Source organism: Lepisosteus oculatus, chromosome 8, assembly GCF_040954835.1.
Source record: "Lepisosteus oculatus isolate fLepOcu1 chromosome 8, fLepOcu1.hap2, whole genome shotgun sequence".
In the NCBI taxonomy this organism is placed as follows: Eukaryota; Metazoa; Chordata; class Actinopteri; order Semionotiformes; family Lepisosteidae; genus Lepisosteus; species Lepisosteus oculatus.
In genome coordinates, this window is record NC_090703.1 from 19,683,192 (window position 1) to 19,710,744 (window position 27,553).

The 27,553-nt window shown below is 38.6% G+C and overlaps 2 protein-coding genes across 6 annotated transcripts; one reads left to right on the forward strand and one right to left on the reverse strand.

Moving 5' to 3' along the window:
• Positions 1-686: 686 nt before the first annotated feature.
• sel1l (SEL1L adaptor subunit of SYVN1 ubiquitin ligase) lies at positions 687-19,232 on the reverse strand. 3 transcript variants are annotated; one of them, XM_069193343.1, is made up of 21 exons: positions 18,800-19,232; positions 18,480-18,514; positions 17,887-18,091; positions 16,636-16,803; positions 15,880-15,985; positions 15,129-15,291; positions 14,804-14,857; positions 14,657-14,716; positions 14,116-14,197; positions 13,781-13,935; positions 12,421-12,477; positions 11,309-11,377; positions 11,007-11,084; positions 10,235-10,297; positions 9,994-10,081; positions 9,549-9,697; positions 8,387-8,552; positions 6,475-6,552; positions 4,753-4,925; positions 4,470-4,598; positions 687-3,976 (listed from the first exon to the last, which is right to left on the reverse strand). In XM_069193343.1, the coding sequence occupies exons 1-21, from the start codon at positions 18,864-18,866 to the stop codon at positions 3,797-3,799; spliced, it is 2,325 nt and encodes a 774-aa protein (XP_069049444.1). In that variant the 5' UTR covers positions 18,867-19,232; the 3' UTR covers positions 687-3,796. The 3 variants fall into 3 exon arrangements, with proteins under 3 accessions (XP_069049444.1, XP_069049443.1, XP_069049442.1); XM_069193342.1 differs by having other exon boundaries at positions 687-3,982; positions 6,475-6,549; positions 18,800-19,231; XM_069193341.1 differs by having other exon boundaries at positions 687-3,982; positions 18,800-19,231.
• Positions 19,233-21,166: 1,934 nt separating this feature from the next.
• LOC102698892 (dr1-associated corepressor) lies at positions 21,167-27,179 on the forward strand. Of its 3 annotated transcripts, none has more exons than XM_006632574.3 (8): positions 21,167-21,203; positions 21,310-21,462; positions 22,154-22,226; positions 22,602-22,695; positions 23,073-23,192; positions 23,552-23,654; positions 25,391-25,475; positions 26,040-27,179. In XM_006632574.3, the coding sequence occupies exons 2-8, from the start codon at positions 21,400-21,402 to the stop codon at positions 26,081-26,083; spliced, it is 582 nt and encodes a 193-aa protein (XP_006632637.2). In that variant the 5' UTR covers positions 21,167-21,203; positions 21,310-21,399; the 3' UTR covers positions 26,084-27,179. The 3 variants fall into 3 exon arrangements, with proteins under 3 accessions (XP_006632637.2, XP_015206504.1, XP_015206505.1); XM_015351018.2 differs by having other exon boundaries at positions 25,394-25,475; XM_015351019.2 differs by having other exon boundaries at positions 23,076-23,192.
• Positions 27,180-27,553: the final 374 nt, after the last annotated feature.

Sequence of the window (27,553 nt, forward strand, 5' to 3'; positions counted from 1 at the left end):
TGCACATCTACACAACATAGAAACAGTGGTGTTATCAATGCCAAAACTCAATGCCTGAGAAAATGTATATGTGTATGGCCCTGTGCACACACAAAGGTATCTGGTAATGCTTCAGGCGTTGGGTTGTGTCACAACAGGGATGTGAATCTGAATGCCTGAAGCTGTACCATATACTTCTCCACAACAAGATTGTTTTAGTCCTTTTAGGCTAGCTGCAAGTGGATTTCACAACTTCGCTTACTCCTTTCTCAACGTGCTAGAACATCTCATTTCTTTGAGCTACTTCCAGCCCTTTACTCCATCACCCAATAGTCTGAAACTCAATTGGAGAACTACAATTCTTTAGTGCAGACTGGATTCAAAACGTGAAAAGGGAACGCGAGTACTGATGTTAATTGCAACCCATACAGTGGGCGTTTGTGAATACAATGAAACACGGATGCAGTCAGGCATTGCAATACACAGATGACAACTCCTGCCATTTCTTTTAATGAACGTTTGCACTAGATGTAAATGTTTAAAATCATTTTTAATATTTATTGGTTCTATAAGTAGCAAGAGTGTGTGATGGCATTATTAGCCAAGCTCTCTCGATACAAAATCTGACCGTGTTCAAAACCAATTAAAAAAACTGAATCAAAGGCCAAACATTTTCAATTAAGACTCAAGGGTTATAAATGCAATGGTTTTCTTTGATTGTTCACCTTTATTATTTTTGTTCTGATAAAGAAAACAAGATATAAATATACAAATGTACAGCTATTCAGAGCAAAATGGAGGAGAATAACATCCCAGTGTTTAAATGAAAAAGAGCACTAAATTGCTCTATAATGATCATTTTAATCCCCAAAAAGAAGGCAACAGATTTAGGGCATTTAATTGATAATTATGCATTTCTAACAGTATAGCTTAATAAATCACTGGAATTCTTACATCCTTCTGAAGTATTAACAGAACTTTTATATTGTACCTTCTTATATTGCTCTTATGTACAGATAAAAATACAGGTCACCACTCAATTTTCCTTCCTCCGCATTTTAAGCAACACTATAAAATAAACGTCTGCTTCCACTCCTTTGATTAGCCTTTCAAAAACAAACATGGCACACCTGAATGCTATTTACACTATGTAGTGATATACCAAGACTTGTCTTCAAGACCAAATCTTTTAACAACCAGGTAAACCAATGTTTTAATCCATGGAGGTTACTAATTACATTTTATAATTCATGAAGCTTGAGATGCATGTTGGATTTAATGACATTTAATTTATAAAAACAGATTCATATATAGACAATCCCATTAACTGCTGTCATTCATGATTTTGCCTGGAAGTTTTTGAAAAGGCCCTTCATTTTCTTCTGGAGACTACAGAAATGCTAAAGTTCTCTAGTTACAAAATAAATTAAAAGTCGATTGAAAAGATCTAGTAATATCTAAGTAATCAAAAGGTATAACACCCCAACTCCACCCCTATATTCAAAGACAGTACATTTTGCAGATTCTGAAAAATAGGATGCATGCAGATATATCTGTGGCAAACCTTTTCATCTCCCAAAAAGGAACATTAACTTTCACTTAACATGTAAAGAATCAACATACTTTGGAAAAAACACAAGACTACTTAATTGCAGTTCAGAACTTCACCGTTTGCTGCTTCTTTTTGTATAACTCCAAGAGCAGAATGTAACTTGGCTCCATTTGTAGCTGGAGTGGTAGAAAGAAGCAAAAAAAAACAAAACAATTCATGACAGAACCTGGCACCAAATTCTGCTTTAACACATTTATTAAGGAGTAACAGAGTCCTCAGATGTGGAGTCTTACCTCACTTTTAAACTAGAGATCTCTAATTCCCTGCCATTTCATTATGTTCTATATAGTGTTGCCCAAAGAGTAAATTTTTTTTCACAAAAGGTAAGGAAAGGTCACACTTTTTTAGCATAATAACCTTTGCAATTAGTTGTACATCATTTGAACCTGTAATGCTGGTTAAAAGGTGCTGCACAAAATGCAAAAAACATTAAACACTGCTCTCCTTTGTCTACAACTGCACTTGTACTGCAAAAGCTCTTATCAGCATTAACAGAAAATTCGCTGTTCAGCAATGTAACTCATTCCTATGCTAGGACTGTGTATTTTTACCAGAAAGACTGAAGCACTGTGGAACCTCTAAAGTACCACTTCAAACCTCAGACACGGCTAAAGTACTGTAGAAGAATAGCCCAAGTATTAATTGTTCATTTCTTAGTAAAATATATCACTTTTAAACTAAGGAATCCTATTCTAAACAGAGACCTTCAAAACTAAAACCATGAAAAATTTTCCAATGTTGCCTTCACCTTAACAATACATGGCACAGCTCAGGACTTGTGAACTCCTTGTCCTTGTGTATTCCAACATTATTGATCATTAAAATCAAATTGCTCCAAGCACAGCAATCCCAAAATAGTCAAAGGAACACACCATCAGTCAGCATATTAAAAGTGTGTTCTGAGAAGTTCGAAATGTAAACCTTTAATTACTTACCTGCCTTCATCTTCCCTATTAGAAATTAATTATACCAACACTCTCAGTGTTCCACCTGAAACTATACTGCCTTGTTAGTATTATTACAATGTCTACCATTCCTGTCTTCTATTAACTTATCAGTACATTAAAATCAGGAGGCCACCAAACTTGTCTTGTACACTGCTACAGTATGTGCCATTAAATGAAGTCTGCCTTACAAAGTTTCCAAAATCAAATCTTCCACTAGAATTTTCCTGAAAGGTTTGCCACAAAGAAAAGACACAAATAGGAAAGAAACTGTGGTATTTGAGGGTATTTTATCAAAAGCAAAGAAGTGTGATTTCAGTCCAATCTTAAGAATTGCCTTACTAGAATTAAAAGTAACTTCCACTTGGAATCCAGTGCCTAGTCTCCAATAAAGGGACAATGTGCAAGCTGACCAATGAATAATCAAGTCTATAATCCCCTTTCAAGAGTGGTAATAAAGCCCCACTTAAGGCTACAACATTAAATAATCTGACAATTTACATTCTGAAAATCTACAGTACACCTAGCCGAATCTTTTAAAAACTTTTCAGGATAAATGAATGAAATTTAATGGAGCTTAAGTCCACTAATGGGTTAATGGAATCCTATACTGAAGCTCATAAAATGTAGAACAAGGTTACTTTAATGACAGATGACAATTATTTTTCCTGCAGCACTCTTGTTACAAATAATGTCTTAACTTAGAAAATATGGACTTGAACTTTTGATTATCAATGTCTCTGATAAAGAGATTTCAGTAGAACACATGTGGAAATGCATTGCTAAATATTTTTAGAAAGGAAAAAATAAAAATCGGGGACCCACTGATGTGAACCAAACTATAACCAGTCCCCATAGACTGCAAAATTAATTAAAAAAAATGTAACCTTTCAACTATAGCTGTTAAACCAAATGCAACAGCCTCAAGGGGTCTTTCTGGAAAATACATCAGACCCCCACTTGGGAAGCACATCTGCAGCAGGATGAAAAAAACCAAAAATAATACTAATAATGAATTGATATCAACTGATGTCATCATCAATCGTCATAAGAGGAGAAAAGTTTACAGGCAAGTCAAAAACCCTGAACACGTCATTGTTCAAAGTCTTGTTGCAACCCAGCCAGCTATAACAGTCTATTCAGGTCTCTGCAATCATAGCCAGTCTTTCACAGCGTCTTGACGGGAGCTCTCCAAGGCGAGAAACAGTTTCCCCATCAGTCCCAGCGGAACAGAAGGAGAAGGAAGAAAGAGGCCAGGTCCTCACTGCTGCTCTGCCTGCTCAGCTGGGGGCCTCTGGGCAGCCAGAGGCCTGGGCACAGCCTGGTGCTGTCTCTGCCTGTACGCAATGACTGTGCCAAGGAGCAAGGCAATGATGGTCATGAGGTACAGGTCCCACTCCGGACCCAACAACTGGTCCAAATCAATCTGGGTCAGCAATTCCTTCACCTCGGAAAGAAAAATGAGAATAAGTGAATTCATAATAATAAGGTAAATCAAGCAGAGACATTTAAATATTGTCATTTAACAAAGTCTACTTTTAATTCTGGGAGCTTTTAAGGATTGTGGAGGTGTTCCTTTCTAATCCGGAAAAAACTAATTATCATACACAAAACAAAATTGCTTAGGGAAACCAAGAAATAGATGCTGTAACAGAAACACCTCTATGAAGTTACCCTTCCTTTGGTTTTCAACCACATGAAATGCTTCTTCATTCACAAATAACTTTTTTTTCCAGACAACAGTGCCACCTGGTGTCACCTTTGCAAGAACATTTCTCCTCTCATCTCACAGGCATGCTCTTTCAAATGACGAGAGAGGGTAATGTAGAATTGCACTTAGCCTTTCCTAAGATTTATAGGGCTGAATGAGTGCAACAAAACTGCAGGGCCCTATAGTATGGGCATTTCTGAGATTTATAGGTAAGTGTGCTTACATTCAGTTCTTGTAGGTACTGTAGAGAGTAGATCAGTCCTAGCTTACAGAGTGCCAGGAACACTGGCACCTGAGCATCGGGGCTGGCCTCTGCAGCCATGTCATAGAACCGCTTTGCCAGATGGATATCCTACAAACAAGGAGGAAAGTTAGAAAGTAACATCAATCTCATTCCTGGATTACAATCTGGACAATTCCCATGCATTTCAAAGTCACATACTAGTAGTGGTGATCTACAGGATAAACGCAAGGAAAAGATTTACGGGCGTACATGTCCGGCTCACCTGCTTGATCCCCAGCCCTTTCTCATGCATGTAGCCCAGGTTGAACATGGCCTGTGCACTGTGCTGTTGCTCTGAGGCCAGTCTGTAATGGATCACTGCTGTCTCATAGTCTACATCTGTGCCATAGCCGTAGAAGTGGTAATCACCCAGCTTGATTCTTGCCACTGTGTATCCTGGTACAATATGGCAGGAACAGAAAGTTCAGCTCAGTTTTTTAAATCTTTGAAAATTAAAATAATTTGTATTAAAATGTACTTAAAAACCAGCAGACACTTTCTATTAAATATTGAGATATAAAATGGTAAACTGTCTGTATAGATAAGAAGTTGTCTACGTCCAAGCTAAATACTCAGTAATTCAGCAAACAGGGAGACCTAAACTAATGATGATTATACATAGTGAAATTAAAATTTTCTACCAGGTTTAAAGGTGATTGAAAAGAAATGCAGTGTGACTGCATCTCACAATATGATGTCGGAAGTGGTATTAAGTGTGAAGTGTTTGCGGTGTAGTGCACACACTCTCAGGACTGTAAACATGCCCAGAGAGTTCGTCATCTACTGTGTACCATTAATTATTTCAAATTATGTCACTACACTAAAACCATTTAACACAAATTCAATTCATTTTAAATTTCTACAATCCTAAGGAAAGTTAGAAAACAAAAAGCCTGTTGATTTAATAGCCATGTGAAACTAAAAGTTTGCCTCAGCTTGTTCCGGACTTGTACAATTCTTTGCAGAAAGCATTTCCAATTCACCATCTTAAGCTATGTTTCACTGCCGAGTATTGTAAATTCTCTAGGTTAACCCTCTCTAAAACTGAAAGGATTTTAAATACTTGAATCAAATATTGGCTCCACCACCTTTGCTCTAGAATGAAGAGATTTAGTTACATTAACCTGTCTGTATACGGCAATTTCATAAGCAGGAATCATTGTTGTTGCTCTTCTTTGAACACTTTCTTACGCTATAATAACTCCTTATGTTTGCTTTAAGATGACTAAAACTCAACATAATACTGAGCACACAGAGTCCACTTTCTCCTGACATCTCCTCAGATACATGTCTGTAGACTACAAAAAATTGTGGTGAGATAATCACGACATCCAGGGTGGCTATCTCCAATATACTTGACAGCAGAAAATAGTTTAATGCAGATGTGTTTATAATAAACAGAACATTAGTTGAGTACAGCTCATTATACTGCGGGATGATAAGGCAAAATAAAACTTTTTATTCCATTTCTTTGTCAAAGCTAAAGTAAAATTAATCAATTCTAGCCATCGTTGCTTATTATTAAAAAATAAACTATAGGGGACTCCTATAAACTACAGGGCTTTAACTGAACCGTTAAAGGTGGGCACTCAAGCACTGGCTGAGTTCCACAACCACAGGTTTGAGCCTGGCGATGTCATTAGCCGACTGTGACTGGGATTCCCTAGGTGAAATTTCGTGAGCAACTGGATGGTTTCTGGGAAACATGGCCCTGGAGTGAGTGTGTGCGTGTCTGTGTATCCCCTGTAATGGACTGGTGTCCAGGATGTATTTTGCCCTGAACCCATAACTTGCTGGCAAAGGCTCTGACTCCCCCGCGACTCTGAATTGCATGAAACAGTTAGAAAAGGAAACGCCCCTTACTCAGTCTGTAGGCACTGAACTAGCTTCCCTGAACTAAAAAGCAGCACCAGCTATGAATAAGGGAGGTCAAATGAGATCTTACCCTGAGCAGCAGCACGGTTCCAGTGTAGCAGAGCTCGAGGATACGTCTCGTTTTCACTGAAGATCTTTGCTTCTTCTGCTTAAAGCGCACAACAAAGAGAAAACAGACAATGCAAATTAGATAAGGCAATGAAACTCTAGATGTTTCTTGAACTTTCGACATACAGAATAATTACATGTACATTATTTTATAATACCGTATATTCAGTGCAGAATATAGATGTCCTTGCTGCTGGAGTGCTAGAAGTAGTTAATACCTAAAGGTCTTGGACCTACAACTTAAACCTCACACATGAACACAAAAATTAAGCAATAGCGAAGTTCTCCAATTCAGTAGTGTAACACATTTTACAGGCTGTATCAAGAAAGTGATGTATGGATAAAATGAACTACAACTGCTACAAAAAATTAATGAGAGGCAATTCTTGCTGAAATGCCAGTTAATTGTACTTTATGTACTACAACTCTACAAAAATATTCAGTGCCTTCAGAAAGTATTGCATGGTATTTGTTGTCATTGATATTATTACAGAGTAATTTGTGTAGATCAAAGTGGAACAAAAGTTCTGTCAACTTTTTACAATCTGTTTAAAAGAAAATACTGGAAAGGTTTGATTTGACATGCATTCACCCTCTTTGCTATGAAACCTGAACAGAACTGACCACCTGTGGTCAGTTCAACAGGTTGACAATATTTACAGTTTCAGAAGAAATACACCTGTCTCTACAAGGTCTAAAGTTCTCAGTTGACCGTGCACGTCAGAACAGAAACCCTACCATGTCCACACAGCTCCATTATAGAATTGCGATGAGGCATAAATGTGGGATGGAGTATAAAAATATTTGTATTAATTGAATATTTCCAGGAGCACAGTTAAGTTCATTTTTAGAAACTAGAAAGAATACAGACCCAACCAGACTCTTTCTTGAGCAGGCCCTTCTCCCAAACTGAGGAACCATGCAAGAAGGACCTCATTCAGAAAAGTTATCAAGAACCCCATGACCACCCTGACAGAACTACAGAGCTCCCTGACTGAGGACAACCTGTCGAGAGCACAGATTTAACCTCTATAGGGAAGAGTTGCTAGATGAAAGCCACTCCTAAGAAAGGGCCATACAATTACACAATAGCATCTGGCAAAAGATTCTCTGGTCCGATTAAACAAAATTCTTTGGCTTGAATACAAAGCACTGTCTGGCATAAACTGAACACAGTACATCACCCATGTAACCCCTATGTAATCTCTAACATGAAGCATGGTGGTGGTAACATCATTGTAATGGATATGTTTTTTAGCAGCAGTGACTGGGGAACATTTCAGGATAGGGGAACCATAAATAGAGCTAAAATACAGGCAGGCCTGACTTGACAACTGATAAAAACCATACCCAAGAAGATACAAAGCTGTATCTGCTACAAAAATGCTTCCACAGAATATTGACTTAGAGGGGTGAATACTTAAGTAATTTAGTTATTTCCATTTGTCAAATTTTGTGTTTTACAAAAATATCTTTCCTCCTTTAAATTGGTATGTATGTTAGTGGAATCAAGGGGAAAATGCACTAAATATTCAGGACGTAAGAACATTTGTAATTGTTCAGGGAGGATGAATACCTTCTGAAAGCTTTGTATAAATATACTACAGTGCATTTGAGTGCAGGTATTAGATTATGATTTGCTACAAATATTACCATTTTACTGATTCTGCACTTCAATAAGTTAAAATTCTAACATAAGACCCTATGTTAGCTTCTGCTTTATTGATATTCAAATGAATCTCGCAGTATGAACAAATGAAACCATTATCTTATAAATGACTAAACAAATACAAAAAAAAATAAGACCAGAATAATAGAATGTGTCTATTTCACTCAGATCTTGCTGCTAACTGCAGATTGTTGTAAGGGCTTACTCTGATCCAGGATGAAGGCCACGTTGCTCTGTGCCACTTCATAGCCCTGCTCTGCCAGCATAAGATACTGCACCACAGCCGAGTCAGAGTCTCCTTCCTTAAAGCTGCTGTAGGCGTTCATCAGCCTCTCTGACCAACGGCCTCGCTCGCACACATTCTTAAAAAGCTGTTTCGTAGAAAGAGCAATCACAATAGTTTGTTACAAAGCAATTAAACATTATTTCAAATGCCAAAGTGATCACATTCAAATGCCAAAAAGATCATATTCCCTTTACATCTTTAACAAAAACCGATGATTTAGGAGTTGCTAATATTGGCCGTCGAGGACTTTCTATATTTGAGTAAGGCTCAGTCATTCTCTACTCAAAACCAAACAAGAAACTTTTTTTAGTGCGTCTCTGTAGGACATTCATTTAAGGCCAGGAATATATGAATGAATGAATGCAAATATGAATCCCTCATCTTTGGACTGAGACTGAAGTTAAAGGGTATCTGCAACTACTTTTGTATTTTGGGGTTAAAAAGAACCAGCACTGATGCTTGGATTTCAAACCACAATGAAAGAAAAATATACACAGAAATGTAAATTGAAGGTTTAACACATCACAAAATAGATGACATTTCCAGGTATGTACAGTACAGCGCAAAATTCTGTGATTCTGCGATCCAACAGAAATATTGCTCTCAACTTTAAGACAGTTAAGCAGACAAATACTTCTTTATTGTTAAAACAGCACGCAGATCACGATGGAACATTGCTGCAATAAAACGTCTGCTGCACAACCTGTACTTATTTGCACGTACATCGTCTTACATTGGTCATTAGTGACTAGTGAGCAGGAAGGGCCGCTTCACATCGCAATTCATTCGAACTTGCTCTTGTTCATGGAGAGACCAGGGATTTTCAACAATATGGCAACTGTCCAGTACTTTCATAGAGTTCATGATTTTGTGCTTAAATTGGAATTAGTAAAATTTTGCAATAATGTCAATTAATTTGTTACCAAGATGTAATAGCCAGTCCGAGAAATTGGCACCGCAGATCCCCTTTAACACAATCTAAAATCGTCTATCCACCATAATGTCCATTGGTTTTAGATCTTCACACAATTGCACCACGGCGCCTCTTGCTGCAGAGGAAAGACAGTACATGGTCTCTCACCTCCACTGCTGTGTGACAGGACCTCATCACTCCTGTGCCAGTGGCATGCATCTGTGCCAGGTTGTAGAATGCCAGGATATGCCCAGCCTGTGACGCCAGGTTAAAATACTTCAGAGCCTGTTTGTAGTCTCTCTTTACACCAATGCCATCTAAGAAAAGAAAAATCCTCCACTTTAGTTCAAATTCAATAATCACAAGATGAAGAGGCCGTAGATAATAAAACATGTTTGACACATGCGGGCTTCGAAATCTCTGTACAACCCCAGCGCTTGCTTGTTTTCAGAAAGAAAAGTAGCAGAGTGTGTGTGGGTGTTCAGAACATACCAGGAACATTGTGAACATCCTGGTCAAGCAACATTTAATTAAAGCAATTTTGATTCACACTAAAAGCTACACAATTACTGAAAGAAAAAACAAACATAAGGCCAGACCACCTATTACTTACTGTAGTACATGGTCCCTAACTGAAGCTGTCCATCCACCCAGCCTTGTTCAGCAGCCTTCTGAAAATACTTCAATGCTAGGTCATAGTTCTGGGTAAAAAAAAAGGTTAAATAATTCTTATGAGGAATATATGAAATTGCATCAATTGACAAAACCTTACCAACAATAAGAAAAAACTTCCTCTAGCTCGTAATAATGCTCATTGTAGAATTCCATTATCATCATTATGGACGGCAACATACCACAGGAACTCCTCTTCCATACAAGTAGGCCATTCCCAGGCCACTTTGCCCAACTGGATTACCCTGTGAGAACACAGAAATGAACAAAAATCAATACTGCTCCGGCCAGTTAAAAATTGTTTTGTTAAAAATAAATGTTACAAAAGAAAGAGCAGAAAGTACATCTCGTAGAAATCTGGGAATCTCCCATACATGCATAACTATAATTTATAAACTCATGATGTTAAGATCAGTATTTTCATATTAATGTATTTAAAACCCGAACGCTCAAATGGAAGACTAAGGGTCAGTTACAGTAAATGTCAGCAAAAACTAAAGAGAAAACTTCAGTGTTGATTGCATAAGTATTCAAACCCATAAACTCAACATTTGTTGACAGCTCTGGACTGAGGGGACCTTACAGATTCAGGTGTATTTGTTCTGGAACCATGTGAATCACACTACTGCACACAGAGAGCGACCACTCAACTAACTGTGTGCCTCGTTAAGATGATCTTGTCCACCTAAATTTAGGTTTGTGCAAGCAAAGGGTTTCAATACTTTTGAATGAAAAATGAGAAAGTCAGAATTGCATATTAATTATCTATTTAATTCTTTTATTTAGGAATAGGTTGTGCACAGTGCACATAATACATATCTGTTGCTATTTCAAAGTGCCATAACAGCAATCTTTAAAAGTAACAAAATGTAAAAACAAAAGGTATGAATACTTTTGAAAGCCTCTGTATTATACTGTATATATACACAGTATATACTTTTAAACACCACTCACCAAGTCAGCAGCTTTTTTAAAATACTGCAGTGCTGTTTCATTGTTCTGGGGAACAGCATCGCTACCCTCCGAGTACATCTAAGAAAAATAAGCAGCATTTAAAATTTTCCCACAATCCCCAACAGTCAGTAAATCTGCACACGGACACCCACTCAGAGCCAGAACAAATTGTTCTAAACCTCACATGCAACAGAGCTGCTTCTTCAGTTCAGCATAACCTGTAATGGCTTTCAGTGAAAATACATTGTTATACCTTTTGCAAAAGCAGAACATTTTAGTTCACTTTGTACAGAAATACACACCTTCCCTAGAAAGGCCATAGCATGTGTATTTCCTGCATTAGCTGCTTGATTGAAGTAGTCAAAGGCTCTCTAGAAAAAAAACAGCCCATTAAAATACAAGGAAAAAATATACACATCATATCTACTATGTTCAGTAAATAATAATAATAATAATAATAATAATTGCTCCACTCAAAGCGCTTTACAGGTAATGGGGACTCCCCTCCACCACCACCAATGTGCAGCATCCACCTGGATGATGCGACGGCAGCCATAGTGCGCCAGAACTCTCACCACACATCAGCTATCAGTGGGGAGGAGAGCAGAGTAATGAAGCCAATTCATAGATGGGGATTATTAGGAGGCCATGATTGGTAAGGGCCAACGGGAAATTTGGCCAGGACGCCGGGGTTACACCCCTACTCTTTTCGAGAAACGCCCTGGGATTTTTAATGACCACAGAGAGTCAGGACCTCTGTTTTACGTCTCATCCGACGGACGGCGCCTGTTTACGGTATAGTGTCCCCGTCACTATACTGGGGCATTAGGACCCACATGGACTGCAGGGTGAGCACCCCTGCTGGCCCCACTAACACCTCTTCCAGCAGCAACCTTAGTATTTACCAGGAAAACACCTGCTGGGCTTCAGTGGATTGCCAGTTTTGAGTTGCAAGGTGATATGGCTGGTGGCAATAAGACAAACCATTTTTTCAATCTTTCACTCACACTCACTAATGCGCAGACAGACCATATTTTCTATTCCAATGCTCACTGTGCTGTGTCTTTCAACAGCCTCCCTCATTAATGAGCACAGATACATCCACACAACAGTGCAGTCATCACTCTGTAAACCCCTGCAAAGGCCTGATTTACTCATCAAAAACAGTTACAAATAGTTGTCCTTGAAAATAGTCATATTATAAAAGTAGCTTTATATTCCGACGGCAAATGTTGAATATACAGAAACATTGGAGTCACTGGACTTTGTTCTGATACCATTTACATTAGCTGTCAGAGATGTACTGTACATGCAAGTCAGTTGAAACAACTCATTTTAAACAAACCTATATTTTAATTTAGTTTAGAACAAAACCTGGAGAAATACTGAGGAGAAAATACCACAATACTCATACCTCATGATTCTGCTCAACTCCACGGCCCCCATGCAAATGTAGCTGTCCCAAGCCAACCTGCATAAAGAAACAGAGAAAACATTTTCGTTTTAAAAGATAAAATTTCCAAGATGACACAGAATTCCTGACCTAGCTGAACATGACTCATTTTCCTATTTCACTTTATTCATTTGTATTTGTTTAATCAAGTGATTGATCTCAAATCTCCATGGACATATGCAGAGACAATAAGATTAAATGCATGTGCACTTGTTTCTTGTCTTGCAGTATACAAAAAGCAAAACACAAGGCACCTGACACCCGGAGAAGGCTCCACGGCCGAAATGTTGCGTTACTTTCGTTTTCCTTGTTCTTTTGCAGCCTTGTCATGCTGACGCAGCTACCTACTTGAACTACTTATATTTTTAAGATTATTAAGGATACCTTGGACAAGTACACCTCCAAAAACAAATAGATACATTCATATTTAGCAGCAAGAATAATAAATATTACTCCATAGATTTTTCTCCAAACATGCTGCATGGGCAGATACTATAAAGTGGGTAATACTACCATCTTCAACAGACTGTTACAATTTTCGACATCATTCATACATCAATACTATATAAGCAGCTCTAAAATGTATTTTTTAAATGTTTTCTTTTACAGCATTATTCTTACTGCTTAAATATTATTGATGATGTAACAGCAATATACCAAAATTCCTAACTGTAGATGCAAAACCACTTTAGATCAACCATTGTAACATTAACATCCAGCTCCCATGAACAATACAAGAAAATTTAAAAACTGGCAAAATAACCTGGAAAACTTCAATTCTAGAATGGAAATAAAAACCAAAACCTTAAGCTTCAAAGGGCAGATAGTTTCAGAAACCATGACCAGGTAAAAAATGAATACTGATGTCCAAATAATTATTAGCGGCCTTCAACAGAAGACTCTTCCATCCACCCACGGGGCGCACATTGGGGTACACCGTGCACAGGACACCAGTCCACTGCAGGGCACGCACAAACACAGACTCACACGCCAGGGCCGGTTTGCCCAGAAGCCAATGAACCTACCAGTATGATTTTGGACTATGAGAGTAGACCAGAGCACCCAAACGAAACCTGAGTGTACACAGGGAGAACACTCAAGCTCATTGTTTTAACCTTGCCAGGTCCAGATTTGACCCCAGGACCTCAGTGCTGCGCAGCAGAAATGCTAACTTCTGCGCCAACGTGAAGTCTCTTCCAAGCAGGAATTCAAGCTATATTACTGTTGTTGAAGACAGTCATATTAAACTCCCCATTGCTTTTGCCTGGAATCGTGCTTTACCAATGGAACTGAATTCCCTGAACTACCATGTGCTGTGTACCTGGGCTTGCACGTCCCCCTTCTCAGCCAGGAACTGGTAGTACTGGATGAGATCTTCCTCCAGCATCCCACTGGCGACTCCGGGGTTCTCCACCTCGTCCAGCAGGCGGACCCTCTGCACCACGCTGCCCCCCGTCAGGGAGATGTCACTGGCCACTGCAGGAGCACACACACATGACAAGCAGCCCGTCAGTGCTGTTCCCTGGAGGAAGGGGTCTGCAACACATTCCACCGTTTGCAAGTCCAAGGCCCGCGTTCAGTGCCAGCATGCACAGGAAAACACCCCTTTAAATCAGGGGAAAGGTCATTAAAATGTTGGGAAACTGAACACCTTACCATGGTTGGCCACCAGTCGGTAGTGGGTCAGGGCAGACTCACAGCTCTGAGGGACTCCTATCCCTCCCCAGTACCTGTAGCCCTACAACAACAAAGCAAGAACTATTGAGAATTTAGTCAAAAGGTAACCAAGTACAATGTTTCTATTTCAGCCTTTTTACACAGAAAGAATAAAAAATGTATAGTTATATTCTCAATATATAAGCCTTGCAATGGCACTTGGCCCGTGTTTCATGATGCAGTTTTTTTCTACTGTATGTTAAATGAATGCTGCCTTATTGCTCAAAGCAAAGTCGTCCAGCTTATGAGATGAATTACACAGTGAGAGAAAATGACACACACCCTGCAAGACTGGAATTGAGCTCCTTAAGGTATGTTACTCATATTTCCACTTTGCAAAAACACGTTTCGTTAGAATACAAAAAACAGCAGGATAATTGCATACCCAGTTGAAAGTGGGTCAACACCATGTATGTACATTATGGGTAAATCATGGAAGAGCCTGATAGTATTTGTGTTGTTGTCCAGTGCATAACCTCACCAGTATCATGTGAGCAACCAGGTTGCCCCCTAGAGCCCCAAAGGTGTAGTAGACCAGTGCCTGCAAACATGGAAAAAAACGTTCAAGAACATGCTCTTCTGTCTTTCATGAAACAACTTAGTACATTTAATGTCTGAATATGTATACCTTTGCTTGACTTGAGTTCACTCCCAATCCAGCAGCATAAAGAAAACCAAGAGCCTGATGAGAGAGGAAAAAATAACACATCAAAAACAGACAGAAAACTAGGGCCATATTTTCTGCAGCAATAAAAAAAAGTCTGATTATAAACTATTTACTAGGCAGTTACCACAAAACACTGCAAGGCGTGGCTAATATCAACAACAAATTAATGATTCAGAAAAGGCAATTTACATTGCTGCTGACAACTATACACTGAACTCTCCCAAGAGCATCTAAAAACAGTGCTTTTGCTTTCAGTCCCACAGAAAGAATTGATGAGCTCACATACCGTCTGGGCCTTGGGAGATCCCTCGATTTCCAGCTTCTCAAACAGCTCCTTAGCCTGTGGGATGTTCTGCTTCATGTAGTCTCCAAAAAGCATGGCATATGCCACCTTCTCCATGGCCTTTGTGTGGCCCATGTCAGCGGCTTTCATCAGATTGACATACTCCCTTGTGAAAAAGGACAAAGACAAACCAGCCATCAGGTACTCAACTACATTTCTAGGGGATTTCCATTCTATGACAAGCTCTTAAAATTCTGAAAATATAAAGTAAAAAGTAATGTAATGTTCTTCAATGACATGGAAGTTCAAATGCATTACACAAAGTTAAAAATACATTTTAAAAAGTTCACACATTGATTTCTGATGTAAGCTGAAGCTGATCAGAATGTCTACAAGAGAACTTATTCAAAGACGCATCTTTGCCAAACATTGTCCACAAGGGTAGTTTTTTTTTAAAAAAAAAAAGACAAATCCTTCAAGAGCCAAACTCCCTCCTCTAAGAAAAAGCACAGCTGTACACTCACAAACCCTGACCATGTAAAATGTAAAGCTTTACCATTTTCTAGTTATTTCACACAATTCAGTGCTTTGAGGTTATAACAAAGATGAGGTGATAATCATTGAAACTATTCCTTTGTGTACAAATTACAGGACTCCTCACCATGCCAACTAGGTCTAAGAGGACTATCTGTCTCGCTATGAGCTGCCACGAGATCTATTAGGTATTGGCTGAAGACATAGAGATGCTGCTCACTCTTTCTTTTGGCTCTTTTTACTGGTCCCATTGATGATCTTGATGGCCCTCTGGTACAGATCCTCTGCCTCCTGAGCCTTTTGCCTCTGGCTAGCCTGCTCCTCAGCTGAGACAAGAAAACAGCCAACACATACACTTATTACTCACACCGATTTAACTTCAGTCTTTATTATTATCAAGTAGCATAAGATGTTTTGACAATTTCTTCAGAAGGTCAATATGCTTTGCAAAGAATCCTATTATGAAACCTATACTCAAGCAAAAAAGTTACAAATTAAACATGTACATTCACAAAAGAACTTTTAGAAACAGGAGTACTTTATTACAATAGCCCATGGCTCAGAAGCTTAATCTAATGCAATGTAATGATTAATCAGATGCAACATGTTCTGTCTTTTTTACTGAAGGTCTATATACAGTCACGTTTTTATTCAAATACAGGTAAGCTGGCCTATCTTAATTAGCTACAGGAGTCATGCGTAGTCTAAAAGATGCCTAACTGACTGGATTTGGCAGTTGCATCCCGTGCTTTCATTGCTTGCTCAAGAGCCTTATATAAGGCTACGGAAAGGTGTTTATCGGAGTTTGAGGTTACAAGTCTTCCAATATTGTCTTGTAATGCACTCTGGTTTGTAGTCCTGTTTCTGAAAATGGCCAGTGTTATTTTATTTGAAAGTAATGTATTTCCATTGCTTTGCACTGCAAGAAGCATCTGTTCTCCAGAATTGTCAAAGAAATAAGAAGCTGAAGATTTACTTTCACAGAATCCCCATCTCTTATCTCGGTCGTAGTCGTAGGTGGTAGCACACCAGAGCCGGCCATCCCCTCGGCCCTCTGTAGTGCACTCCGAGTACTCTTTCCCAAGGAAGAGGAATGGGAACAGGCAGGGCTCCCCATCAGCTGTGCCCCCAATCACAGTCTGCACTGCAACAACAAGGAACACACAACAGGGTCTCGCCTGTTTACAGGGCACAGACAGGGCAACTTTAAAGCAAAGAAGGAAACATTCACATTCTGCAGACCTACTGAAAGTGACCTTACAGAGATGACCTGGACAACGGTTCATGAGCGGTGCAGTGGCTCTGTTGCTAAGGATCTGCGCCTGTGAGGTTGCCGGGTCGTATCCCGCGGCCGGCAGAGGGATCCTACTCACTCCATTGGGTCCCTGAGCAAGGCCCTTAACCCCAACTGCTGTATAAAATGGCTGACCCTGCGCTCTGACCCCAAGCTTCTCTCCCTGTCTGTGTGTCTCATGGAGAGCAAGCTGGGGTGTGCGAAAAAAGACAAATTCCTAATACAAGAAAATTGTATATGGCCAATAAAGTGGTCTTATCTTATGAGACCATGTTTACCCACAACTGATGGATATTTTCCATCTATTAAAATGCTTTAATTGAGAATTTTTCTACCCACAAATGAACCTATGTCTCAGAAAACTGCATTTGCCATGTTTTGCCACAATTTTGAAAATGAGTTCTGCCGGCACCTAATAAATAGAGAAAGATAAGTGTACCACATTCTCCGGGGTTTATCCAAAGATCAAAAAACAACTGTGCAAGTGTTTGCTACATGAAGGATGCTAAAAACTAGACGCATTTCACTTCTTGGGGTAGGCTGAAATTTAAGCTAAATAAAGGGGGGAAAAAGATCTCAAACAGTTGCAGTTAAACCTGTACTAGAGGGTGTAGTGGTTTTGCTTTAAACCTGGAACACAACAGATGCACAGGAAGTGGAAACCAACAGATGCGTCAAACTTGAAAAAGAGGAAGAGTTAACTTAAAACTGTACACATAAATCTAAACGCCAGCTGTAGCATCACAGCAGTGATAACGTCAAACATAACGATAGAAGGCATCTTCTACAAAAAAATCTTATGTACCAGCACTTTGAGAAAATAAAAACATTCTCAGTAGCGTGAATGAGACACATGAATACAAACAAAAGCAGTTAAAAGCACTCTCGCCCACTCTGTCACATTTTCAGAAGTAGGGGGCCAGTGTGTTCTACCTTCTTTTGGCCTCTCTTCTTGTGGCTCAGACTGTAACGGAAGATCTTCTTTCTCTTCTCCCTCTGACAGCCTGGCTGGATCGGACTGACTCTCCCCTCTTTCTGTGTCCTCCGATGTCTCTTCCCTATGGGACAGCACCTGTCCCGCAACAATCCGACTGCTCGTGGGAACCTCCTCGTCTTCTGCGCTTGGCTCATGGAATGACTGGGAATCGCCAATATGAATTCAATGTTTATACAGGAAATTGAAAATAAACAGTAGCAGGCAGATTTAACACTTCCCATATTTCCTGCTTAGTGGCTTTAAATTATTATTTTCAATTACACACACGGGAGTTACAGTTATTAAACAGAGAAAACAGTGCTCTCTCAATCCCAACCTCTGACATCCAGCAACTCTTGTTAAATCAAAGGGTGTATTCTGAACCTGACATTATTGTCAAAATAAGAACAGACACACATAAAGAGTGTTCTGGACTGGGTTGATGTTTAAAACAATTCTAACTTCTTTAACAAATGATATATAACAATTTCAGTTTTGAAAAGATAAACTGTACAAAATACAACTAATTGATTATATAGAACTGAATTACCTTGGATTCGGGGGAATCATTCAGTTGCTCTACCTCTGCAAAAGGAAAAGCAAACACAGATCAAGGACATCTTGAAAACTACTGTTCGTGCAACTGATCTAAAAGCCCAGGCGTTCGAGGCAAGTGTGATCATTTTTAAGTTTCTGAAGATGCAACAACAATCGTGATTCTCCGCACACTAAACCACGCACATGTTACCCACAGATCAACTTTAGCTTCTTCTGGTAATGAAAGTAACATCTTATATGATAATGTAACTAGTTAAATGTAAAAAGCCTAATTGCTCTCACAGGCGGTAAATAATGTAATTGAACACTTACCAGCTGTCACTAGATGCGAAAGAAGTCCCACCAATAATGTAAACAGAAGCCATGCCTTTGCAGTCATATTAAACGCAGAAATGTAGGAAATATGTGATTTACACCGTTTCCAAAGGTATTAAAAAGACTGCCTTTTCACGAAGTTTCACTCGGTGCAACAATGAAACAGAATATTTAAGCTCTCTAGCGCTAACACGACAGTAAAACTGTTCCTCAGTTTTGCTATATCAAAGCAAGCCTTTCCCAGACAGTCTCCTGTTTGCCACTTCAGGCTGCATGTCAATCAGAAGCACTGTTTGAATATTTCAACATGCCGTGCTAGTTACTTAAACGATGTAGTTTTGTCAAGGCAATAAAAATAATCGGCTTTACATTACTCGTTTCATCAGATATACCCCCTTACCCCTCGCAATGCACTTCCTGACCTCTTCTATCTGACCAATCACCGCCAGGCTCGACAGGCTTCAGCCAATGGCTATTCACAGAGCTTGAGCCGGCCCAATGGAAAGCTCACACACAATGAGGTCGCGCTACCTGCACTGTCAAGCGATTGTGCGCAGGACAGCTCGACATGGCTCGCTGTCATTGGTTAATGGCAGACACACGGGCCAGTCGGCTTCAGCACAAGTACAGTATAAAATATACTAAACGCTACACCGATACTTCCCCAGTTGGTTATTCTGACTGAACGAAGAAGTTTCTTTTTGGTGACCTGGATGCTTCTGTTTCGCGTTTCACTCTCAAAAGCTCTGGCTTTGCTTCTGTGTGCTCCTATATGAAACTGTTAGATACAGTATACCTTAAACACCATACAAATAGGTGGTTCACCCTGCAAAAATGTACTTTAAAATTATCTCCTAACTCGTTTATACGTTCATGCACATGCTTTGTATCGCGAACTTGTTTTTATTTGCCTAAAATTATTTACCCGGTTGAATCAAAGATACCTTATGTTGCAAAACTCCAATTTGTTGAATTATATTGTGTATAGCTATCAAATATATACATATACAATATTTTTTCAAATATTTTTGGGATACAGTTATGGGATCGCTATAATTTATTAATACTGAGAGGTTTCAATTAACAATACATGACTCTAGTGGCATCCCATTCAGGGTGTAAAATTCTTAACGTTACCTTTTGCTTCTGGAATAGGTTTCCTGGACCCTCGAGTACGAGTGGGCGACTTAATGATGATGGGCAGGTGAATCGGAAGTGCCTTTGATCCGTACTTTATTCCTTTATTTATTAATGAATTAAATATATTTAAGCAGAGCTGTTCTATGTAATCTAAGGTAAATTCATTTAGGGGTGTAATTGATCACACATTCTTAATTTTACTGCCAAAATAAAATATACTGTATAATTTGGTCTCTTTCATTCTACAGTTATGATATTTCTTAAGTCTGAAGAACTGACCTACTTCAAAGATTTGTAATCAGGTGTTCTAGGACACATTTTGAGAACCAAAACGTGAACTTAATGGTGATTGACAAGTAATCAAAAATCTGATGTAACACGGAAATATGTGATTTTATTGGCACTATTGCATAGAAATAACATATGTTAGATTTTTATTTTTGCAGTTATTTTATAGCAGATGTTTTCAACCTTAAGCCTCTGACCCCTTGGGGCTGGAACAGATTCTCCAGAGCAGTCTCCATAAGCAGAAGGGAAACAGTTCACTCTATGTATGCAATTGTGTATGCAGTTAGCCAGGTGTCGTGGTGCACTCTCCCTTTTTCTCTTTTGCTTGTTCCAGGTCCAGTCCAGCCAGTTCAGTGCTCCCAATTAATGTGTCACCTCTTGTAATTGATGAGTGCCTGGGAAAACAGTGTGTCGCTCAATCTCTAGAGTGTCACTTACTGTACTGTATGCACTGCAAGGCAGGACTACCTCAAAAGGAGAGAAAAACAGACACACAAAACAGAGAGAAAAAACCTGGAAAACACATTTCCTCTAAAACATTTTTGTACGTACAAACTTCAGTACAGATTTATTTATGAAATGTAGTTCGTAATGTACGTGGCAATTTTGAAATGTATGACAATATTTGGAGGAAACTCAAGCACAATGGAGTACAAAGAAAAAGTTTGTTTAAAAAACGTAAAATATTAATATAAAATGCGATTTATTTCAAATATCTTGGGGAACTCTGTTTTCTAAATTAATTTACTCGGTTTAATATTATTTGGAGATTATATGTTAATATAAGATGATGCGTACCCTTTGAATTAAGTCCTTTTCCATTTTGTTTTACTTTTATTGGTTAATTGACAGTTTTGGGATGTGGTTGCCAGGCAATCAAAAGGCGTTAAGCTTATTAAACCCCAAAACGTCTACAGCTCTTATTTACCTTCCATTTGTGTAAATATGTCAGCGATACACAGAGCAATACTTTGTAAGTGAACGATAAATAATCAGTGTAAAGCATTTAAACCTTTGTAAAATACATTTCGATAAAACAATACGCTGTTGGTTGAACGTCTTTTTTGGTCCATTTTTAGCCCCCTCAACCCCACTTTACTTCCTGTGAAAGATAAACAAATGGCCGTGGACGCACAGAGCCCACAAATTACTCAGAAATGTAACCTTTTATGGGGATTACAACAAACGAAATGCCTGGAAAGAAAAGAAAATACAACTCGAGGTTTCCTCCGGTAAGAGAACCGATATCATTTTTGGAACTGCGTCTTCGGTAACGAGACGTAAAAAACCAACAAACGGGTAGATTTCAGTCGAGGCTGACAGCGCCGCTTTACTGAGTTAACGGTAATGTTATCTCATATGTTTCTTATTGAATAGTCCACAGATGTTACAATTCCAGCTTAATTTGTGTTTAAAACATAGGGTGATTCTCCTTTTTATTGAAAGTGGGCTACATCCATTACACATCCTAGGTACCATAGGTGTTGTGTACTTAGGACATTACCTAGGGGCGGGGAGCAAGCATCCATAGCTGGAGCACATCCCAATATCTTCGAGACACCTTTGACCTGCCAAAAAACTTAATTTGTCTTTTTATTGTATTTCTTGATGTTGCATCAATTGTTTCGATCTGATTTAGATTAATCTATATAATTAAAATAAAGAAAATGTAGCTTGATAACAGCGAACCTCCTCTTTTTTCCCCCAAATGTTCATTGCATTCTCCAAATGCATAACATAAGACGCATTTACTTTTCATTACTTAGAGCCTAATATGCACTTTGTGGAAAAAAAAAAACAGCAAATTGTGGTAGTGTGGTAGGTTAAAGCATGTCCTGAATCAGAATAGTAACACTAAAAAAATCCTCAAAATGTATCCATGTAAATAGTTTAAAAATGTTTAACGTGCTTTTTCCTTAACAGGCTCGCATCAAGAAAATCATGCAAACAGACAAGGAAGTGGGGAAGGTCGCAGCAGCTGTACCAGTTATTATATGTATCCTTTGTCCAGATATGTATAATTTAATATAGTTTATACTACTGTCCTATTGATATTTTTTTATATCTACTTAGTACATTACCGTTTCTCTGCATTGCACTATTAGAGAATTGTGTCTTCCTCGCTCATTTCTAATAATACAAATTCCTTAGTCTAACAACATGGGATTGAAAAGGACCTCACTTCTGATCAGCATGTTAAATTGAAACTGGAAGCAATCCCTAGAAATTGAAGAAGCCTGTCTAGATTCTCTATGAAGATGCAGTTGTATATGTCCCTTATTTCCTTGTATTCCTTGTTGCATCTAACATATATAGAGTCCTATACAGGATGATAGTCCTTTCAATGCAGCTCCTTAACAAAGCAATTTAGCAAGAGCCCTAGAGCTGTTTCTGAAATCTCTCTTGACGAAAAGCTGTCAGATTACACAATCAAAACACAGCAGGACTATGACCCAAGCACATCTGTGAGACTCTTCTATTTTTTTTTCTTATAAAAGAATGGTTCCATATAGAGATATCTGATTGGCAATCAATAGCTTTCTGTCCAAAATGTCTTAACAACTTGATTTTGTCCTCGCATTTAAGGTGAATAGGTTGTGCTTATGTTTAAAGCCATTGCTGTAAATCTTGAAGTGATGATGAAGAAAGATATGCTATACTTATTCATGTATATATGTATGTCTAAATGTATGGTGATTATTGCTTTTCTGTATAAATCCACAAATGGCAGATTTGCTTATAACATAGCATGTAGCCAAATAAGTCCAAAATCAATTTGTCTTCAAAGCAGCAGATGAAATCAGTAAATAGTGTTTTGAAGTGATATGAGTTCTTTTTGAAGGAGGCAGTGCATCGAAACAGAGAAGCACTTTGAGTTCCTGAAGGACCTCATGAGCCGGGCTCCACCTGTCCCATCTCCCCAGGAAGACAATGGCGCCAAGGGAGTGCGAGCTGCACAGAGGTCAGGGAACCCAGATGGCTTTCTTTTTCACTCACCTCCAATACCAGACATGGTTAAAATAGATAGCTGAGGGAAAAAAACTGAAGACAATACAGACTTTGAGGTGTGATGTTGACAATCTTTGTCTTCAATGATTCAGATTAGGTTGTTAAGTACTAGTTGTCAGTGAAAAATAAATATTTTTCTGGCTCATGGGCATGTAATGTTATCTTTGAATGGTGAACCCATTCAATTGTAAAAAAAAACATAGTGAGGTTTTTGGAAGGGTTAAATTAGTTGTTTTTTTGTTTTACAGGGTACTGTATTGTATTGTATCTTTCTGGGCTCCAAAGTAATGCATCTCATTCATACCTGGACAGGAAAAGGTGGCAGGATATTGGTCTGAAAGTGAAGCACCGGGGCACAGCAGAGAAGCCCAGGGGGCAGAATGAAGGTTCCCTGGACTCCATCACACACTCTGACGTAGGTAGCCTTTAAAAGAAGGAATCCCGAGTTACATCTCATTATGTACCCATCCAGTTTGGAATTGCTAAGTGTTTTAAGGCTCGGCAATGACCATCCCCACAAATACACTCAAGGGAGAATGTACTGATACTGTATGTTCCTTCACTACACACACCTGTGGAGCCATGTGTAATCTGGCAAAGTGCAAGCACCACAGCAGCTGACAGGAAGGTAGTGCAGTTTGCATGTGTTTCAGACAGCCTTTTAACAGGCCTTCAGGGGCCTCAGCAATTCACAAGAGTCACTTTTTGCCCAAAAACTGAGAAAATGCCGTGTGGACAAATTCCACCCCTACCACAGCAGCATTCAGGCAACTTGTGCCACTGCTTGGAGAATCCCTGTTGACATCAGTTTTGTTTTTTGCAATGCACTGATATATTATTAAATAATTAAGACAAAGGTAAATTCATTATGCTGCTTAACATTTGTCATCAGCAGGGGGTCCACTAGGAAAGTGGAGACCACTAGGTTGTGTGGCCACCATTGGACGCAATACAAGCTCACAAGGTTGCAAATGTTGTCTTATGGGGTTCTGTCTCATTCCTGTCCCAGATCCTAGACATGCATGAGCTTGTACACTGGTTTCTGAGCCCTAGATGCCACACGTTGTCCCTAAATATTTGCCAGATGTTCAAAGGGGCTCAATTATTGCATGTAGGGCAAGGATGGCACAACCGTCGCATTCTCACCTTGCAAAGAATCCTTTTCTACATGGGCAGTGTGGGCACTTGTATTGTCCTGTTGGAGTGCAGTCATAACTGATTGAGCCCACAGGAAGGCCAACAAAGTGAGGTCTTACTGATCAGTGTATTGATCCATGCTATCTGGATACCATCAATAACTACAAGTAGAGTTCTGTAGCTGTCAGACACTCTGGCCCAGAGCCCAGACCCTCACACTTGGACTTCCCTGCCGATTGGTTAATAACACACTGTTAGCATCTTGTTCTACACAGCAGCACCATACTCACTGACATTCACCAAGGTGGTCTAAAAACATTGAGTCACTCGTAAGAGGGTGTACTTGGCTTCAGTGCTGATGAGTCCATCTGAGATGACTTAGTTCAGATTTCAGAATACTGATAGCATAAAGGTCTCACGTTGTGTGCGGAAATTGTTACCATTCTTGTTTTTCTTTCTTGATTTTCACAAAGCTTGCTATTTTACAGGTTAAATCACCTCTTCAATGGTATTCAATCAGTTTTTCTACCTCACTAATGACAGTTAAAGTCCCTTAAGTGAATCCTGTTCAGTCATGAAAGATCCATTAATCATAAATAAAACAGAACCTTCTTTTTTCTAAAACAAATACACATATAAATCAAGTGATGATTTTCCTTTGATGCTCAGTATAGATATCTTCACATCCACTCCAGCTATAAATTTAAAAAGGGCACCTAATGTGTTCAATTTAGCAAACAGTTATCTCAATTAAGCAGAAACACATGATTTACCACAGTAACTTTAAGTTCATGTAAGTAATCTAATCCTAATAGTAACTGTTATCGTTGTATTCTGGATCAAAGTGCTTTATCCCCACAGCTGTAGAAATTGGTGCTGAAGCCCCAGCCACAAAACTAACAATATATTTAGTGCTGTTTTTACTCTTGGGATCATAGTTTTTGCTTGTGTTCTGGCTTTTGAGTGTCTAAATAAGTTTGGCTCTTAAACAGAGAAGTGATGTGTGGTTTTCAGCAGGACTCGGAGCCAGAGATGCTGTTCTGCCTGGGAAAAGACATGCCTAAACACCCTTCAGCAAACAGAACACGCAGCTTCAAGGGTAGGCAGAGCTCTCATTCTCATCAGACCAAATCCTGCCTTCAGTCTCTGAGCTTGGCAGCACGACACACCCTGGTACTTTTGAAACATGCTGAAATGTTATTAATGCGAAAGGCTTAACTGGTATTTTGCAGCTCAAGTTCTGTTGGGACATGAGGGCATCTGATTTTCTCTTGATTTGAGCTATCTGCTGTCTTACTGAGCTAAGTGGTTTAATGCTTCTCTCCAAGTCTTAAAAAGTCCTTAAAACGATTTGAAAAGTCCCTAATGGACAGGGAGCAGGTCCCTCACAGGTTAACTTGCCAGGAATCCCGCAGTGCTGTTATCAATTTAGATGTCTTGATACAACAGTACCAAGCATTAAGATTTAAGCCCTACTCCAAGCTTTATCACAGTAAGAGGTTAAAAGATCAAAATAATCCTTTAGTGTTGCAGTTTTTCACTCACAGGTTTTTGCTTTCTGGTGCTTGTGCCGCAGCCTTTGTATATATTGAGGTCAATAAAACAGAAAGTTGGCTTCCTTGTTTTAGTAAAATGCAGGTTAATTGGTATATTCACTGTGCAGGTCAAGATCCTTCTGCTTCTGCTGTCCTTGTCTGGTACCCCTGACATCTGACCAATCCCCAGCAGGACAGAATGTGGGGACTACAAAGCACAGCTGGGTTTTCTTATTTTTGATTTTGAGACTGTTTCCTTGTTGTTTTAATTTTGTTTTCTATTTAAACTTTTACTGGTGTATCAATTTCAGCAGGATGCTTGGTAGTCAATGGAAATGTCTCCTGTGTAACTTCTGATATGGAAAGAATTGCTCCTTGAGGAATAATCTGACATCTGATTTATGTAGTAATATTGTTAATGTTTTAAAGTCAGTAATTAAAATATTTTGTTTATTTTTGAATCATATTTGAATGTCAATACAGGCTATAATCAATATTAAGAAATTTTGTTTTGTAATATGCAATTTTAGAGGGATGTGTTTACAATGGTTCTCATTTTTTCTTGGGTGATTTTTGTTACTGGTATTCTTTAACTTTTGAGCTGTTATCATAAAGACTTTGATTCAAAAAAAATTTTAAGCATTGCTGAGTTTAGTTAAACGTATATAACACTGTTAAGGGGAATCTAACATTGTGTTAATATGTACAGTAGGTCCTTTTATACATAACTGCTGTCCTTTTTTTAAAGACATGAAATCATTGTACAGTTCACGCACACCCTTCAGACATTGTGGTAAGATCTAGCACTATATTTCCTCCTTTAAGTAATCATTTTATGGAAATTCTATTAGGAACAAAATGTTTTAAGGACTTTTCAACATACTGTATTTTGTACTGCAATTACTATGTGAATTTTGTGAAAATTTAACAAAAGTATAGGTTTCACAAAGCTGTTTTTTAAACAATTGAATTATACTGGTTTGGATGATACTGGAAATATGAATGACAAACATCTGGAATAGTACAAGTACATTTCTGTGCAAAAGTAGTTTTAAATTGATCCAAAATGCCTTAAGAATATACTTTATATAATCTCAGCAAGGCAAATGAACATCTCTCTAAAAAGATGTAAAAAATGTAAATACATTTATAAAAATATATTTAAAATGAAGATGATTTTTTGTCAATGTTTGGTTAAGATATGTTGCTTTAAAATGGTCCTTGCAGGGTTTAAAAAAAATCATCAGAATAAAGCTTTCCAGAAAGCACTTTGATTGCATCCACTTGTTTTATTGTGAACCTAAGGCTTTAACTTGTGAAGAGTAACGATGAAAATATAATACTGATGAAAGTAGTCAGACATTTGTTATGTCTACAATAAACTTAAGTACATTTCCTTATAGTAAAACAAATTTCACTTGCAACATACAGTGTAACATTCTAAAAGGTTAGTTAACGCAAAATTGCCAGTGAAACAAAATGTTTTATTCAAGGCAATGAGTGTCTCATTACAAAGAATGTTTAATGGAAAATGGTAAATAAATAATTGCAGCACTTCCACTGCTCTTATGTCATATTTATATATCTTATTCATGCTACCTTAATAATACAAAGCCATCAGATTTTGGATACTGTTAATGAA

Excerpts from the sequence above, each read along its gene's own strand:
- sel1l (XM_069193341.1), bottom strand. The coding sequence starts at position 18,866 with ATGACTGCAAAGGCATGGCTTCTGTTTACATTATTGGTGGGACTTCTT. Across the intron at positions 10,082-10,234 it reads ATGGAAGAGGAGTTCCTGTG|AACTATGACCTAGCATTGAA; the intron begins GTATGTTGCCGT and ends TTTTTTACCCAG. Across the intron at positions 9,698-9,993 it reads GTTAGGGACCATGTACTACA|ATGGCATTGGTGTAAAGAGA; the intron begins GTAAGTAATAGG and ends TTCTTTTCTTAG.
- LOC102698892 (XM_006632574.3), top strand. The coding sequence starts at position 21,400 with ATGGGGATTACAACAAACGAAATGCCTGGAAAGAAAAGAAAATACAAC. Across the intron at positions 21,463-22,153 it reads ACAACTCGAGGTTTCCTCCG|GCTCGCATCAAGAAAATCAT; the intron begins GTAAGAGAACCG and ends TTTCCTTAACAG. Across the intron at positions 23,193-23,551 it reads GGAGTGCGAGCTGCACAGAG|GAAAAGGTGGCAGGATATTG; the intron begins GTCAGGGAACCC and ends ATACCTGGACAG.